This window comes from Symsagittifera roscoffensis, chromosome 7, assembly GCF_963678635.1.
Source record: "Symsagittifera roscoffensis chromosome 7, txSymRosc1.1, whole genome shotgun sequence".
NCBI classification, from domain to species: Eukaryota; Metazoa; Xenacoelomorpha; order Acoela; family Convolutidae; genus Symsagittifera; species Symsagittifera roscoffensis.
In genome coordinates this window covers 28,601,347-28,620,039 of record NC_087068.1, presented here as the reverse complement: position 1 = coordinate 28,620,039, position 18,693 = coordinate 28,601,347, and the positions used below count along the sequence as shown (strand labels likewise).

Here is an 18,693-nt window from a genome sequence, read left to right as displayed (position 1 = left end):
GTGAAAGCAGTTCAATTATCCTTGCCCAACCGTGCAGCAATAAACAGAACTCTTAACCGCCAGAAACAGACGACGGAAAATTCTGATTTCTGTTTATTCGACAGTGGAGTAATGATAAATACTGAGCGAATTTTAATTTTCGGTGTTCGCGATAATGTTCAAAACGGCCTGATAAAAATTTATCTAATGACAATAACTTAACATGTAAATTCTGACGTAGGTTGGAAAAGTCAAATGATGTTGTATCGAAAATGTTTACTCCTGCAGCGAGGTACGTTTTACAAAACACCTGATGTGACTGGGCATGGTTGCTTCATCAAAAGCAAACACTAGCCACCAATATAGCAGATAGAGCAGTACAGCAAGCCTTAAAAATTTACTGACACGGTTTCGAACCTCTGACCTGATGATTAAGATTATCACGCTTCCTCGATCACAAATACTAGCCACCAATCTAGCAGATAGAATAGGTGTTGCTATACTTCCGATGTAATGACATCAAACGAACACTTTTATTAGCTAGTTGGGTTGGTAAAAAACGGACTTTGTAATATGACACTATGCTCGCGTGGTTTACTACAATAAATTTACTTAATACATTTGAAAATATTGATTGAGATAAAAGTATAACAACGCTACTTATATCAGACTAAAACCTTAGTTGTTCCCACCTTAGTTGCAGTTTTGGGGAAAAATGGTTTATTTGTCAGCCATATTAAATTGCCGCTTGCGCAAAGCGGTATTAGATAAACAAGACTGCTCGTATCATGGCGAAGCATTGGAAGTTCCGACTGCCTTTTAAGGTCTATGGAGCAGTAATAACATGAAAAATCTGAATGTAATGAGATAAAATTAAAAATGTTTTCAAAAAAAAATTTGAGATTTGTTGAGAAAACATCACCCCACACGACATATTAAGTACAAAGTGATCGATTTTGCTCCTAATAACAAATCAATTATGGCATATAAGCTTCCTTGAACCAATTTGGAACGATTTCTAAGACGGAATAAATCTCGCCTACGCGTTAATAGCGCAAAATATATCGCGCGTTATTTATCCCAAATTGCAATCATTAAACCCCAATAATTTTACGAAAAATGATCACAGGTGAAATATCTTTTCAAATTTAAGCTGAGGACAACAATAGATTTTGAATGATATTTAAAAAATCCGTCAAACATGGCTAGATAAAAAGTCGAAATTTGTCTGAAGAAAAAAAACCCACCCCGAGCACAAATATTCCGTTACTTTCGTTATGAAAATCGGAACAATAACACGCATTGACTATCCAAATGGCAACGTTCAAGCCCAATAAGTTTTACAAAACTTGACGCCAGAAGCATTTTTCATTTTGAGCTGTGCATAAAGTTCTTTCGGACTGAAGAAAAAAAATCCGTTAGAGAGTGCATGTTGTCTAAAGAAAAAACCACTCTGAGGACAAATATTCCGTTACTTTCTTTGACACTCAATCTCATTAGAGGTTAAAAAAACACTGAAATTTTAATTTTTCAGTTCCTGTCGAATTATTTACAAAATTATGAAGAAAATGTACATTATGAAGAAGATATATCCTAACTAGCATGATATGTACATAACTTAAAGTCCATATCGACACTTAAAAAGAACAATGATTGGAAGTGTTTGTAATGATTTTACTATTCTTTGCCTTAATTTTCAACTGTAAAGTTTCTGTTAGATGCACTCAAATTTGTTCCATCAGAACTCAGTAAACTTTGAATGTATCTAGTTTGGCTCAGCCGGTTGAAGAAATGTGAGAACTTGATCCGGCTGTGGTCCTGGAAAGAGCCAAATGCCTCATCCAGCGCGGGCATAGCTGGCATCGGGTAATTGCACTTAGATGTATGAACTGAAAAAGATACAACTGCTCAAAACAAAAACGTAGTCAATAGACGTTGAATAGATTCTATGAGCTCACTGAAAACAGTGTTTGATTTCAAAAACAGTGTTTGCTCTTAAAGCTGTTAACATCACAAAAATCATTTGTTTGACATTTTCTTGATAAGACTAGCAATTTTGAGAGTACTGAATCTGTGCAATTTTTAAATTCAAAAACAAATTTCAAATCTCAAAAAAAAGTTGAGAGTGAATCATTCCTGAAAAACATTAAAAAAAACATTCTTCACTTGTTTTGTAACACTTGATAAAACTGAAGATAGAACAATACGATTAAAAAACCTATGCCAATTGAATACGGTTTGTGCCAATTCCAAAATATACTTGTCAGAACGTTATTCGCGTTTTAAGTAGATTTGGATTATTGGATTTTGTGGCGATGATGGATCAGGTACTTTTTTGAACTACAGACTACTACAACTAAGGATATACAGAGTTTGGCAATAGTATAGTCCACGGTAGCTATATTATCTCTATTTGATCGTTATATCTCAACTCATTTGACAACATGAGGGTTTTATTCAAAAAAAAATTGTAACAATATCATTGTAATGAACAGCAAAAAAATCAGCGAAAAGAGTACTAACCTAGCTGTTTGAGTCGGTCACGAAAAGTTGTCGAGTCTACAGAGTCCGCATTGGTCAACGTCGAGGAGCCCTTTGACAACGAGCTCGTACTAGCAGCAGACCCGGGCCGAGATCCACCGGGTCCCGACAGATCACTGGATCCCATATGACTATTATTCATTGCTTGAAGAGTCCTGTAAATCTTAATCGAGTCTGTCAGAAACTCATCCAGGAAGAATTGAAGTTCAAAGTTTGTCAAAAAGGAGGAAAATGCAGTCGGTTGGGCGAAAGTGAGTCCAGAGTTGAGGAAAGATCTCTGGATTAGCTCTATTGGCATGTCAGCGCACAAAAGCAGCAGGAGCGAATGAATTTCCTAAAATACAGTAAAATTTACATGATGCAACAATTTACTAAATTGATGCCAAAATGTTTCCTTTATTTTTTCAATTAGCTCGTGATAGTCGATATGGTTCTGGCAGCTTTAATTTGGAAAATTTCTCAATTGCCTTTTTTAAGCTTTACGATACTATAACTACGTGTATATGCATAGTAAAAATAAATTTCTCTCCGCAAGACAATTGACCAAAAATTCAACCACCAAAGTATACTTTTGCGGTCACTTTCCTCGACAAAACATTATTACTCTTTGGATGTAACTTGAAACTATTCAACAAAACTACGCTCTCACTTGAATTGACAGCTGTTGGTTTGATTTCAGCAGATGCTGATAACTTTTCCTCGCTCCTTTCAAGAACGCCAGCCTGTTATGCGGTGTCGCAGATACAAATGCAATGCCTCGGAACATGACATGGTTCTCAGTTAACACTGACGAGAAATACTCGGAGAGGAATTTTGCACTTTCGTTTGTGGATCTGGGAATGTTTTCTTGTAGTACCATCTGCGATAGGGCGTCTTCAAGATAGGTCAGCACATGGTGTTTTCTCAGATAAGCTTCCGGAGATAGTTTGTTTGTCGGGATTGTTTCGCCATTTGAAGAGGGATTCATTTTGATCTGAAACATAATATGGATGCTCACAACTTCTCTAAAGTACAACGGACGTTAAAACTATCGACCATACAATTTACATCCAGCAAAATAGTCTATATCGCTGTAAAGGGAAAACTCGCAAAAACAAACAATCTCTTCAATCAGTTAATTTTGTTTACTAATTCGTGTAATAATTATGTTTATGATCTAGTAAAATAATAACCAAAAATTTGTCGAATATTCGGAACACTTTCCTACATTTTTGGAAGTCAACATTTTACTGATGAAATTTTAGCGTTTTGGGTTGCTTGTAATGTTTAAATTTCGGCTTCAAGTCCCTTAAACTTGAAGTCCCGTCGGCTTGTTGTCCTAGACCCGGACAAGGGATGTGGCCACACGCTTAAGTGAACATGCTTGAAGCAAAAGAACTTACACATCGAGCTCTTAATATCAGATACAACCTGAGGAAAAAACCAAGTACCGAGGAAGAGAAAATTTGGGTGACTCACCATAGCATATGACTGGGAAACCATACAACAAGATAAATTTGCCGTAATGACTGGGAAACCATACAAGCTAAATTTACCATATTGAAACCATACAAACGAAATAACTTTACCGTAATAGCAACCCTAGGAACGCTCGAGGAAAGACATCAAACTACACGGAAAGCGACTTAGATGGCCACATGAGTGAATTCACAATACAACGGTAGAACCAACAACGGCTATACAACAAGAGAGCATACCACATCAGCGTGATCTGGTATGATCTCTTGTATCTGGCTGGTGATTGAAACGCGATTTTCACTGAGTGAAACAAACTCGGTAAAGGAGCCGCTAGGCAATGTTCGAAATGCAACAAAATTCTGAAAATGCACCAGGTGTGAAAATCTACCCCTATTGGTACTGCCTGGCGGATCAGATGACTAAACCCGCAAACACTGAAGTGCTCAAGAAATAGGACTGCGGTCTCATTTATTAGAAGCAAGGAGATCAACGAGGTGACTGAATTCGTATACCTTGGTAGCACACTAAAAAATCAGAACACGAATAACTATGGGGCAATGGTGGACACCCGCCGGCACATGTCCGAAGCGGGAGCAGCCTTCGGTCGCCTACGAGAGGTCTGGAAATCTAACCTGTCGTCCACCACAAAGGGCAGGATCTTTTCAACATGCATCGACAACACCCTTCTCTAGGATGCTGAGGCAAAGACCATCACACGCCCACAAGCAGAACTACAGTGGAGATTCTGGTACGGGTGCTTGAAGTCAATGAAGAGTTTCATGTAAGACAACGAGATCTGCTGGATGAGTTTGGACTCCCCGACATCCGAAAACCAGCAAAACAAGAACAGCAGGACTGATGGGCCACATCGCACGGATGAAACCTGAGAGAACTCCTATCCAGTGCATCTTTGGCTTGGTCAAAAAAAGACAAGAACCAAAAAACCCGATGATGCACAAAGAAAACGATCATGAACCGTTACCAAGGAGTGGCAAGGGCCATGCCAGGCATCAGCGACAAGAACTGGCCACTCCAGGCACAGAGCCGGAAAACCTGGAAACGTGCCCGACAACAACTCTCAATTGATGCAAACATTAAAGACGGATGCTTCAACTGCGAATGTCGACAACAGTTTGAGAAATAACACAACTCAAAAGACATAAGAGAATCCACACCGCGCTCCCCACCACCCTGTCACAGAAAGATCTCGACAGACAATGTCCTAACTGCAAAATTGCTGAAAAACTCTGCCGGTGTGAGAATCCACATGAGCCGGTACTGTAAAGTTTCCTCCGGCACTCGCGACACCACGAACACCAACAAAAAACCACAAAGAAGACACCCCAAGTGGAATAACGGTCTGATTAGGGAACAACACTCAAACCACACAACAACCAACTCAACTTCAACTTAAGGGAAAGCAACCAGAGCCAGCAGTCAGCTCAATCTGATCAAATTGCAAGTTTGTCTACAAAACAAAACAAAGTGCAAAAATACACCATCAGCGCTGCACAAAATCCAAAACCTGCCAATTTTGTGGAAGAACATTCGAAAAAAAACAATGGACTTTATCTGCATATGAAAGGCTAAACTTCAACCGATGGATACAAATGACCGACGTGTGGATACGGTTATGCGCACAGGGCAGCCCTAAACAATAACCGAAGACGGGGTGCAATGTACCGACAAACCATGATCTAGATGTCGGCACCGCCGACGACTGTCCGCTCGCTATCGGGCAATAGCCGAACACACAACATCCAGACCCCGACCCAAATGCGTGGTCGGCTTTCTCAAGCATTCGTACGGGGCCGGCAAGCTGTGGCAACGTCGTCCCCCTGGGTAGCAGCGGAAGGGGCGACGGCTAAGTGGTGAATTAGAAGAAAAAAAAGGGATCTGTGAAAACCAAACAGATATAAGAGCAATGTCAAAGTCTAGTCAACAAAAATACAAGGCGCATCTGTTAAAACACACAAAGGAGCAAACAAACATGCCAAAGACCATGCCATGACATGAAAGAAAGAAAGAATTTATTTCTTCCGAAATACAAATACATTTACAAAAAATATCAAACAGATAAGCAATTGAATTTTAGCGTTTTTTTTTAAACAAAATGGCGTTTTCTCTAAAACTAGCAACTTCTGGAAGGTCATATTGTCGGGGTAGAATCAGATTTTCAGGTGGGTCTCTGGTAGCATCCAGATTGAGCACCGATTTTTGAAAAGAAAAAATTTATTTATTATTTTTATGAAGTACTTAATAATTTTCAAAACTTTTACATAAATGGCGTTTTCTCCAAAACTAGCAACTTCAGGAAAGTCACATTTTAGGGGTAAAATCAGAGCCTCAGATGGGTTTCTGATAGCATCAAGATCAATCACCATTTGAAGGGGGAAATGATATCAACTAAATACGCTATGTACTAACCCACTTAGATAGGATGTAATTGTCTTTAACTTTGTGGACAAAAAGAATTTCATCAATTTTTGGAATTTTGCCTATATTAATAGGCAGAAGATTACTTCCGCTCAACATATTAAGCAACTTTGAACCCCTATTAAACAATGAGTACAACTTAATTTTATTTTTGCAGAACGGGGGTGAATAGGTTAGTTTGCCCCAATTCCTTGTTTTATAAACGGATGTTTTTAATGAAAGCAAAGAATTTAGATATTCATTCGGGTTTTTACATTCGGATATGAACATCTCAGGCAAAACTTCAGTAGATTATAAACAAAGCTCATGAACAGTTAAAATTTTTATCATCATAGAAACTTTTGGTTATAAAGCCTAATTTTCTTTTGAAAAATATCACTGTTTGTTTTCCGCTGTAACAATAGAACTTGATTCAAAAACGAAAAACTAGTACCAACATACACAAGCAAGCCATAATGTACTATGAGCTTTATATTAGCGTTATAGTATTTTAGTAAACCACACTTCGAAACAATGCCTCATTTTTTTGAAACAACACCGCAATGCCTCCCTAATTCAGTTTTTAATTTTTGGACATGATGTATAAAAGTACGCTTATTATCAATTACTTAGCCCAATAACGTACACGACGGTATGTGTTTATAAACAATATCATCAAAACAAACATTAAAGGAAGAAGCACTTCAATTTTTTTCAAATCTGATTAATTTTGTTTTGTCAGAATTAATGATTAATTTATTTGATTTCAACAATGCCGAAATTTATGTTAGATCAAGATGGAAGAATTCAAAATTGGCGCTCTCACGTGCTACATTTGTATCACCAGCAAACAGAAAACTTTTGAACTAGATGTAGCGTGATTCATATCATTTATCTAAACTAAAAAGGAAAGAGGACCTAAAAAGATTCCTGAGGAACGCCCGTGTTCAGTGGTAACCAATCCGACGAGCAGTTGTTTGCATGAAAACATTGAAACCTTTGAAATAAACAACAATTAAACCAAGAAAGACAATCAATTACCCCTGACACCAAAATTTTCCAGTTTATTCAACAGACTTCTGATATCAAGAGTATCAAATGCTTTTCTTAAAGCAACAAAGAAACTGCATTTGATATTTTTGCCTTTAACCATTCTTAGTCGTTCAGTTAATTCAGCTAAAGCATCGATAGTTGCAAATTTTTTCCGAAATCCGAATTGACGCTCTTAAATGATTTTGAACTTCTCAGGGTAATTCTACAACCTGGAGAGCATGATTTTTTCAAATACTTTGCCACAGCTACTCGAAAGAGCTATCGGACGATAGTAGTTAAGATCTAACTTAATATCAGTTTTATAGTGGCAAAACTGTAGCATAACTAAGCGCCTGATGAAATGTACCTTCGCTAAACGACAGGTTGATTAGATATGTTGAATTTGGAGCAAAGACAAAACAGCCTTTAATCACTAACATATTACTTATTTCATCAAGGCCGCAAGAAAGCTTTGGTTTGAGACTATTTAGGGCAATTAAGGTCTCAGTGAATGAGCAACTGAAAAAGTACATTGATTGACTGGCATTTGTAGATAGAACGACAGCCTCGTCTCCTTCCAATTTGCTAGCAAGTTTTGCTCCCATCGAAGCGAAGTATTCATTGAAAGCAGTCGATATAGCTTTTGGATCAGAAATTCAAACTCCGTCTAATTACAGAGCGGAATTTTATCATTCTGGCAGTTCAAAATTTTAGGGTACAATCAGAACCTCAACTGGGTCTCTGGTAGCATCCAGATTAAGCACCAATTTTTGAAAAGAAAAAATCTATTTATTATTTTTATAAAGTACTTAATAATTTTCAAATTTTTACATAAATGGCGTTTTCTCCAAAACTAGCAACTTCAGGAATGTCACATTTTAGGGGTAGAATCAGAGCCTCAGATGGGTTTCTGATAGCATCAAGATCAAGCACCATTTGAATGGGGGAAATCAGATCAACTAAATACGCTATGTACTAACCCACTTAGATAGGATGTAATTGTCTTTAACTTTGTGGACAAAAAGAATGTCATCATTTTTTGTAATTTTGCCTATATTAATAGGCAGAAGATTACTTCCGCTCAACATATTAAGCAACTTTGAACCGCTAGTAAACAATGAGTACAGCTTAATTTTATTTTTGCAGAACGGGGGTGAATAGGTTAGTTTGCCCCAATTCCTTGTTTTATAAACGGATGTTTTTAATGAAAGCAAAGAATTTAGATATTCATTCGGGTTTTTACATTCGGATATGAACATCTCAGGCAAAATTTCAGTAGATTATAAACAAAGCTCATGAACAGTTAAAATTTTTATCATCACAGGAACTTTTGGTTATAGTGCCTAATTTTCTTTTGAAAAATATCACTGTTTGTTTTCCGCTGATACAATAGAACTTGATTCAAAATCGAAAAACTAGTACCAACATACACAAGCAAGCCATAATGTACTATGGGCTTTATATTAGCGTTATAGTATTTAAGTAAAACACACTTCGAAACAATGCCTCATTTTTTGAAACAACACCGCAACGCCTCCCTAATTCAGTTTTTAATTTTTTCTAGTTTTCCAAAATTTTCCAGTTTATTCAACAGAATTCTGATATCAAGAGTATCAAATGCTTTTCTTAAAGCAACAAAGAAACTGCATTTGATATTTTTGCCTTTACCCATTCTTAGTCGTTCAGTTAATTCAGCTAAAGCATTCATAGTTGCAAAATTTTTCCGAAATCCGAATTGATGCTCTTAAATGACTTTGAACTTCTCAGGGTAATTGTACAACCTGGAGAGCATGATTTTTTCAAATACTTTGCCACAGCTACTCGAAAGAGCTATCGGACGATAGTAGTTAAGATCTAACTTACTATCAGATTTATATAGTGGCAAAACTGTAGCATAACTAAGCGCCTGATGAAATGTACCTTCGCTAAACGACAGGTTGATTAGATATGTTGAATTTGGAGCAAAGACAAAACAGCCTTTAATCACTAACATATTACTTATTTCATCAATGCCGCAAGAAAGCTTTGGTTTGAGACTATTTAGGGCAATTAAGGTCTCAGTGAATGAGCAACTGAAAAAGTACATTGATTGACTGGCACTTGTAAATTGAACAATAGCCTCGGCTCCTTCCATTTTGCTAGCAAGTTTTGCTTCTATCGAAGCGAAGTATTCATTGAAAGCAGTCGATATAGCTTTTGGATCAGAAATTCAAACTCCTTCTAATTACAGAGCGGAATTTTATCATTTCCTTTTCAGTTACCTTTTATTTCATTTAATAATTTAAAACTTGTCTCGAGTCACCAAAACAAATATTGAAATTATTAAAATAATAATCTCTTTTGCTTTTTCTTATCAGGAACTCAACCTGTTTCCTTTTATTTAAAAAGTTGTGTTTCTTCACTAAATTATTCGGTAATTGTTGCTTGTGATTTTGTAATCGGAGCAAAAGATTTAAAGTTGATATCAAGCTATCACTTAAATTATTATATGCTACATCGGATTCTGGCTCTTCGACCAAATTATATCTCTCCAGCGTTTGCTTCAAAAGGATTTTAAAAAGTCGTTAGTAACTTTTCCGTTATTCAAGAAGGACATGTCACGAAATGAGGAAAATATCAAATTAAATTGTTTCGATTTGAGCTGCAAGAGAACTGGACAATGATCTGAGAAATATTCGTTTTCAAGAATTCTGACGTATGGTTTTTCAATATTTCTGCCTATCAGATGATCAAAACATTTTCCGGCCACCCCAGTATTACGAGTTGCATTTCTAATTAGTAGCTCAAAACAATTTGCGGTAATGGTATTTACATGAGATTGTTGGAGATGATTTTCTGCGAGTACATTGATGTTGAAATCAGCAGTCAGAACTACCAGTATTTTGTATTTACTCAGTATTTCCAATTCGTTGTCTAACTCATTGACAAACTGATTTTTATCATATCCAGGAGGTACATATGCGACTATCATGATTATCTTATTACCGAAATGGTACGGGTGCTTGAAGTCAATGAGGAGTTTCATGTAAGACAACGAGATCTGCTGGATGAGTTTGGAGTCGCCGACATCCGGAAACCAGCAAAACAAGAACAGGAGGACTGATGAGCCACATCGCACGGATGAAACCTGAGAGAGCTCCTATCCAGTGCATGTTTTGCTTGGTCAAAAACAGACAAGAACCAAAAACACGATGATGCACAAAGAAAACGATCATGAACCGTTATCAAGGAGTGGCAAGGGTCATGCCAGGCATCAGCGACAAGAACTGGCCACTCCAGGCACAGAACGGGAAAACCTGGAAACGTGCCCAACAACAACTCTCAAACTGATGCAAACATTGATGCTTCCATTGCGAATGTCGACAACAGTTTGAGAAAGTAACACAACTCAAAAGACTTAAGAGAATCCACACCGCGCTCGCCACCACCCTGTCACAGAAAGATCTCGATAGACAATGTCCTAACTGCAAAATTGCTGAAAAACTCTGCCGGTGTGAGAATCCACATAACCCGGTACTGTAAAGTTTTCTCCGGCACTCCCGACACCACGAACACCAACAAAAAAACCACGAAGAAGACACCCCAAGTGGAATAACGGTCTGATTAGGGAACAACACTCAAACCACACAACAACCAACGCAAGTTCAACTTACGGGAAAGCGACCAGCGCCAGCAGTCAGCTCAATCTGATCAAATTGCAATTTTGTCAACAAAACAAAACAAAGTGCAAAAATACACCATCGGCGCTGCACAAAATCCAAAACCTGCCAATTTTGTGGAAGAACATTCGAAAAAAAACAATGGACATTATCTGCATGTGAAAGGCTAAACTTCAACCAATCGATACAAATGACCGACGTGTGGATACGGTTATCCGCACAGGGCAGCCCTAAACAATAACCCGATGACGGGGTGCAATGTACTGACAAACCATGATCTAGATGTCGGCTCCGCCGACGACTGTCCGCTCGCTATCGGGCAATAGCCGAACACACAACATCCAGACCCCGACCCAAATGCGTGGTCGGCTTTCTCAAGCATTCGTACGGGGCCGCCAAGCTGTGGCAACGTCGTCCCCCTGGGTGGCAGCGGAAGGGGCGACGGCTAAGTGGTGAATTAGAAGAAAAAAAGGGATCTGTCAAAACCAAAGAGATATAAGAGCAATGTCAAAGTCTAGTCAACAAAATACAAGGCGCATCTGTTAAAACACACAAAGGAGCAAACAAGTATGCCAAATACCATGCCATGACATGAAAGAAAGAAAGAAATTATTTCTTCCGACATACAAATACATTTGCAAAAAAAATCAAACCGATAAGCAATTGAATTTTAGCGTTTTTTAATACAAAAATGGCGTTTTCTCTAAAACTAGCAAACTTCTGGAAGGTCATATTGTTGGGGTAGAATCAGAGTTTCAGGTGGGTCTCTGGTAGCATCCAGATTGAGCACCGATTTTTGAAAAAAAAAATCTATTTATTTTTTATGAGTATTTGTTAAATTTCAATATTTTTACAAAAATGGTGTTTTCTCGAACTAGTAACTTCTGGAAAGTCATATTTTTAGGGTAGAATCAGAACCTTAAATGGATTTCTGGTAGCATCCAGATTAAGCACCAATTTTTGAAAAGAAAAAATCTATTTATTATTTTTCTAAAATACTTTTTTTCATAGAGTAATTTTCAAAATTTTTACATAAATGACGTTTTCTCCAAAACTAGCAACTTCAGGAAGGTCACAATTTAGGGGTAGAATCAGAGCCTCAGATGGGTTGCTGATAGCATCAAGATCAAGCACCATTTGAAGGGGGAAATCAGATCAACTAAATACGCTATGTACTAACCCACTTAGATAGGATGTAATTGTCTTTAACTTTGTGGACAAAAAAAATTTCATCATTTTTTGTAATTTCGCCTATATTATTAGACAGACGATTACTTCCGCTCAACATATTAAGCAACTTTGAACCCCCATTAAACAATGAGTACAACTTAGTTTTATTTTTGCAGAAAGGAGGTGAATAGGTTAGTTTGCCCCAACTCCTTGTTTTATAAACGGATGTTTTTAATGAAAACAAAGAATTTAGATATTCATTCGGGTTTTTACTATATAAACATCTCAAGCAAAACTTCAGTAGATTATAAACAAAGCTCATGAAAAGTTGAAATTTTTATCATCATAGAAACTTTTGGTTATAGTGCTTAATTTTCTTTTGAAAAATATCACTGTTTGTTTTCCGCTGATACAATAGAACTTGATTCAAAATCGAAATACTAGTACCAACATACACAAGCAAGCCATAATGTACTATGGGCTTTATATTAGCGTTATAGTATTTTAGTAAAACACACTTCGAAACAATGCCTAATTTTTTTGAAACAACACCGCAATGCCTCCCTAATTCAGTTTTTAATTTTTGGACCTGATGTATAAATGTAAGCTTATTATCAATTACTAAGCCCAAATACGTACACGACGGCATGGATTTATAAACAATATCATCAAAACAAACATTAAAGGTAGAAGCACTTCACTTTTTTTCAAATCTGATTAATTTTGTTTTGTCAGAATTAATGGTTAATTTATTTGATTTCAACATTGCCGAAATTTATGTTGGATCAAGATGGAAGAAATCAAAATTGGCGCTCTCACGTGCTACATTTGTATCACCAGCAAACAGAAAAACTTTTGAACTAGATGCAGCATGATGCATATCGTTCATCTAAACTAAAAAGAGAAGAGGACCTAAAAAGATTCCTGAGGAACGCCCGTGTTCAGTGGTAACCAATCCGACGAGCAGTTGTTTGCATGAAAAAATTGAAACCTTTGAAATAAACAACTATTAAAACAAGAAAGACAATTACCCCTGACACCAAAATTTTCGAGTTTATTCAACAGAATTCTGATATCAAGAGTATCAAATGCTTTTCTTGAAGCAACAAAGAAACTGCATTTGATATTTATGCCTTTACCCATTATTAGTCGTTCAGTTATATCAGCTAAAGCATCGATAGTTGCAAATTTTTTCCGAAATGCGAATTGATGCTCTTAAATGATTTTGAACTTCTCAGGGTAATTGTACAACCTGGAGAGCATGATTTTTTCAAATTTTTTGCCACAGCTACTCGAAAGAGCTATCGGGCGATAGTAGTTAAGATCTGACTTACTATCAGATTTATATATTGGCAAAACTTTAGCATAACTAAGCGCCTGATGAAATGTACCTTCGCTAAACGACAGGTTGATTAGATATGTTGAATTTGGAGCAAAGACAAAACAGCCTTTAATCACTAACATATTACTTATTTCATCAATGCCGCAAGAAAGCTTTGGTTTGAGACTATTTAGGGCAATTAAGGTCTCAGTGAATGAGCAACTGAAAAAGTACATTGATTGACTGGCACTTGTAAATTGAACAATAGCCTCGGCTCCTTCCATTTTGCTAGCAAGTTTTGCTTCTATCGAAGCGAAGTATTCATTGAAAGCAGTCGATATAGCTTTTGGATCAGAAATTCAAACTCCTTCTAATTACAGAGCGGAATTTTATCATTTCCTTTTCAGTTACCTTTTATTTCATTTAATAATTTAAAACTTGTCTCGAGTCACCAAAACAAATATTGAAATTATTAAAATAATAATCTCTTTTGCTTTTTCTTATCAGGAACTCAACCTGTTTCCTTTTATTTAAAACGTTGTGTTTCTTCACTAAATTATTTGAATCAAATTTCCAGGATTTATGCAGTTTGTTACGTTTGAAAATAGCGTTTTTCACTTCTTCAGTGAACCACGGCTCATTCAATTTGTTAATTGTTGCTTGTGATTTTCTAATCGGAGCAAATGATTTAAAGTTGATATCAAGCTATCACTTAAGTTATTATATGCTACATCGGATTTAAAAAAGTCGTTAGTACCTTTTTCGTTATTCAAGAAGGACATGTCACGAAATGAGGAAAATATCAAATTAAATTGTTTCGATTTGAGCTGCAAGAGAACTGGACAATGATCTGAGAAATATTCGTTTTCAAGAATTCTGACGTATGGTTTTTCAATATTTTTCCCTATCAGATGATCAAAACATTTTTCGGCCACCCCAGTTTTACGAGTTGCATTTCTACTTAGTAGCTCGAAACAATTTGCGGTAATGGTATTTACATGAGATTGTTGGAGATGATTTTCTGCGAGTACATTGATGTTGAAATCAGCAGTCAGAACTACCAGTATTTTGTATTTACTCAGTATCTCCAATTCGTTGTCTAACTCATTGACAAACTGTTTTTTATCATATCTAGGAGGTACATATGCGACTATCATGGTTATTTTATTCCCGAATGCTTCAACAAGCACTGCTACTGATTCAGATAGATTAGTATGTAGCTGTTCTATCAAGTTTACGTTTCCACCTAGTTGCATCATAGTATATCCACCTCTAATTTTTCGGTTGTTGCATGTACAATTGTATGAAATCCTTCGATTGCAAACATAGTTACTTCATCTGTTTCATTTAGCCAAGTTTCGGTTAAACACAGTACATTAATTGGACACTCGAGATTCAGAAGTTCTTCTAGATCTTCACGATGTTTTTAACAGATCTAACATTGGACTATAAAACTTTAAGACTATTTGCACCTCTATTTTCAGATAAGTTGATGAGTTTAGATTTATGAGCCCACTTGGTCGGAGTTGTATGGAAAAACACCATTGAAACAATTCATTACATCAATTACATTATAACCCAGAGTATCACCTCCTTCATATAAACCAGTAATTTTGCATAACTTTTCATCATTTTTCCATATGTAAAAGACAGAGCCTTCTCATGCTGATTGAATGCGCGCATCTGCTTTCATCATCCGCAAAAAAGTTGCTCGAGCTGAACTAATATCTTCGAATATTTTCACATTTTGATAGACATCGGATGAGCCAAGTTCTTTTTTCCTCTGAAAATGGATTTTTTTTCACTCGCCTAGCAAATCGAAAAATGATCGGTTTGACTCTAGCCAGTCGCGAAGGTAACCTATGCGCTATTGATGTCTTGTTCCGAAATCTGAGCATCAATATTATTAGCTACATGCAAAACTTTTTTGATAGTTGCCTCCATTGTTTCGCGTCTACCATCGTTTGCTTCTTCAGGGATTTCTAGAACTTACATGTTGTCTCTCCTATTGTAGCTTTCAATAAGTTCTGTTCAACATTCGAGCATAAAAATAAGCAGACAAACTCAATCACACAAACTCAATCACAACATCACAATTAAACTTCATGTTATTTATCTTAAATTATGTTAAATTACTAATAATAAATATTCATCTTAAATCAATATTTATAAATTATTATTTATTCAAATAATATTTGCTTCAGTTTATTATGTCGAAATCTTATGATTCGGGTGAACCTTGACTGCACGTTAACTCACAATACCAAACAAACTGCCTCAGAGAGGACACAAAATTTACACTGAGGCTAAGCATCGCTTCGCAAACACTAGCGCGAACACAAAAAGCAGCTCTGAAGCGCAATATAACTAGAAATAAACCTCGAATTAGTAAAAAATCGACCAGGGATTGGTTTCGATCTGCGACCTAGAGAATTCGAGTCTAGCCCACTAAGCAATCAGCCACGCACGCTTATTACATCACAAATTCCAGCCACAAATAAAGCAGAACAGATGCCATGAAACTTCCAATGCCAGATAGTGATTACAACAAAAGTGCCACAAAATAAGAGAAAACTTTTCATTTTCAATGAGCACTTTTATTTGCGAGTTAGCTTAGAAAAAAAGATGTTCGTACACTGATCGATAGTGTAAAAACATTTTACAAGAATCGTCTTCTTGTTAACAGATATCGGAAACATTTTAAAATATTATAATTTAGCAATTATTTTCAGATTTTGACTAACTGAAGAGCTCGTTTCTACATAATCAGATGGCTAGCAGAGGAGTTCGGATTGGCCACACCAGAAGTTGGATACAAAGAACTATAATTTCTGTTTATGGAAAGCATTCCATGCTTGTGACTAAAATGATCTTCCAACTCCTCGCCAAATACGGTGTACCGGAAAATGTTGTAGCCTTGATTAGAGACTTTCACAAAGGCTTTGGAGCAAAACTTAGCTACAAGAGAAAATTAGGAGAAAGGTTCTCCATGTCCACCAGAGTCCGGCAAGTATGGACCAATCCTATGCTGTTGGTATGGACCAATCCTATGGAGCTTCTATTTCTCCTTCGTGCTGCTAATTTGGAGCGGAGGAAGAGAAGCAAGCACAGAGAGTGGAGTCACAGGCGAATATAAATGGGACCATTATATCAGGCAGCGACCGAAGCTTGTCAGTCTCAAGAGGAAAATCAGGTTGAGGTTCGATCTGGAACATAGGAAAGATACAAGGACGATGGACCGGACCAGGATATCACTGGAAGAGTCAGCACTTCCATTTTATACGAAATCATCTCAGCCTTCGCAGGAGAGATTGTCCAAACAAAAACAGAGTGGATTCGTATCCCGCCTTTTAAATAGCAAAAGTCCCCATAGACAAAGACGAATGTTTAAGGAAAAAATAAAGCTTCATATATATCGGATGTTTCATAGGAAACGAAGCGAGCTCAAGGTTTGGGTGCAAAGAATACACTGAGGAATTCATCAGTAAAGCTAAGGGAGCGTTTGGAAAACTTTAAGGGATCTGGTAGTTCAAGCTACCTTACAGGTTGAAAGGAAGGCTCTTCTTGAATTGCATTGGAAGCGTTCTCCTTTTACAGTAGAAGTCTCAACAAAATTTTTCAACAGAAATCAGCACAAGCGGCTGCGCCAATTCTGATTTGAACGCCTAAAACCAAACATAGCCAATCGAAGGCTGGAAAAGAGCAATAAACGCAAGTAGACATAGAAAACTCTTGAATTTGTTGAAAAATCTCTACTTTCGAATTTCAAAGAAAAAAAAACAGATGCCTTTTAAGCTCTTTGAATTTCTAGAACGATTTATGATTGGCGCTTTTTTGATAATTTTAAACCAATTTGAGAAAACTGGGTCAACAGGTAAAGTTTTGACTTCGCTAACTTTCGAAACTAGAAATCGTTCACATTTTTTGCACCATTTCCACGCTAGTATTTGGAGTGCTTAACTTTCAGCAGATGAATTTCAATTGAACTCAAAAAGCGCATTTATACCTAAAAGCATCAATATTTTCTTAACAAAAAGAACAACGTACATTACTCTTAATCAACCCTCTTGGCCTGAAAACAAAACGTTTTGAAACAGCAATATCCCTTAGAAAACATTTTTACAGAACGCCTAGAAAAAAAACAAGAGAACTAAGAAACCAACAATTACTCGCAATGCTCTAGATAAAGGTACAAGAGAATACTGGTGAAAGCAGTAGAACTTAAAATTCATCTTGTAAGATACTTCCCAAAAAAAAACAACTATTTCAACTAATAACTGCCAATGACTCAACATGACGCAAAAACGCAGTGCCTAAAATGCAAGAAAAACCTCAAGAATGCAGTGCGAGTGAAAATCCATCTTGCAAGGTGCTGCAAAATGAAAAAGTATAATCAGAACCAGCAACTAAGCCAGTTGGTTGTTGCAAACGATGCTAACTTTGAATACGGGTGCCGGATATAACCCTAAAAAAAACCACTGCACTCTGGCGCGCACATAAATGAAATTCATGGTGAAGGGGCAAAAAAGCAGTGACCGATTCCAGTGAAACAGACCTTGAACGACCAAAAAACTAGCTAACTAAAAATACTAGCGCAGAAATAGCAGCCATGACTGTTACAACACTGCGCACAGTAAAAGCTCCGCAAGCGATTTCACTTACGTGCCCTAGATGTGGACTAGTACAGAAATATTTTCAAGCTGCAAAGAAGCATCAAACGATATGCGGACTTCAACATTATTGAAATTGCGGACGGACAATGCCGAGCAAGAACGGACAAACCGCTCACATGGAACATTGTAAGCCCAAAAAAAGTTATGTGAGCGAATGTTGTTATCAGGAACTCGACCTGTTTCCTTTTATTTAAGAGGTTGTTTTTCTTCAAAAAACTATTTGAATCAAGATTTCAGGACTTATTTAAAGTTGATATGAAGCAATCACTAAATTTATTATATGCTACATTGGTTTCTGGCTCTTCGACTAAATTAGATCTCTCCAGCGTTTGCTTCAAAAGGACTAAAAAACCGTCAGTACGTTTCTCGTTATTCAAGAAGGACATGTCACGAAATGAGGAATAAATCAGATTGAATTGTTTCAATTTGAGCTGCAAAAGAACTG

General features: G+C 36.9%; 2 protein-coding genes across 2 annotated transcripts in view; one reads left to right on the top strand and one right to left on the bottom strand.

The window, feature by feature from the left end:
- Positions 1 to 18,693, top strand: part of LOC134850907 (torsin-like protein) — a 442,884-nt gene that overhangs the window by 94,826 nt on the left and 329,365 nt on the right. The window lies entirely within an intron of this gene.
- LOC134851629 (centriolar satellite-associated tubulin polyglutamylase complex regulator 1-like) lies at positions 1,522 to 3,489 on the bottom strand. Its single transcript, XM_063867798.1, has 3 exons — positions 3,170 to 3,489; positions 2,503 to 2,854; positions 1,522 to 1,868 (listed from the first exon to the last, which is right to left on the bottom strand). The coding sequence occupies exons 1-3, from the start codon at positions 3,485 to 3,487 to the stop codon at positions 1,669 to 1,671; spliced, it is 870 nt and encodes a 289-aa protein (XP_063723868.1). The 5' UTR covers positions 3,488 to 3,489; the 3' UTR covers positions 1,522 to 1,668.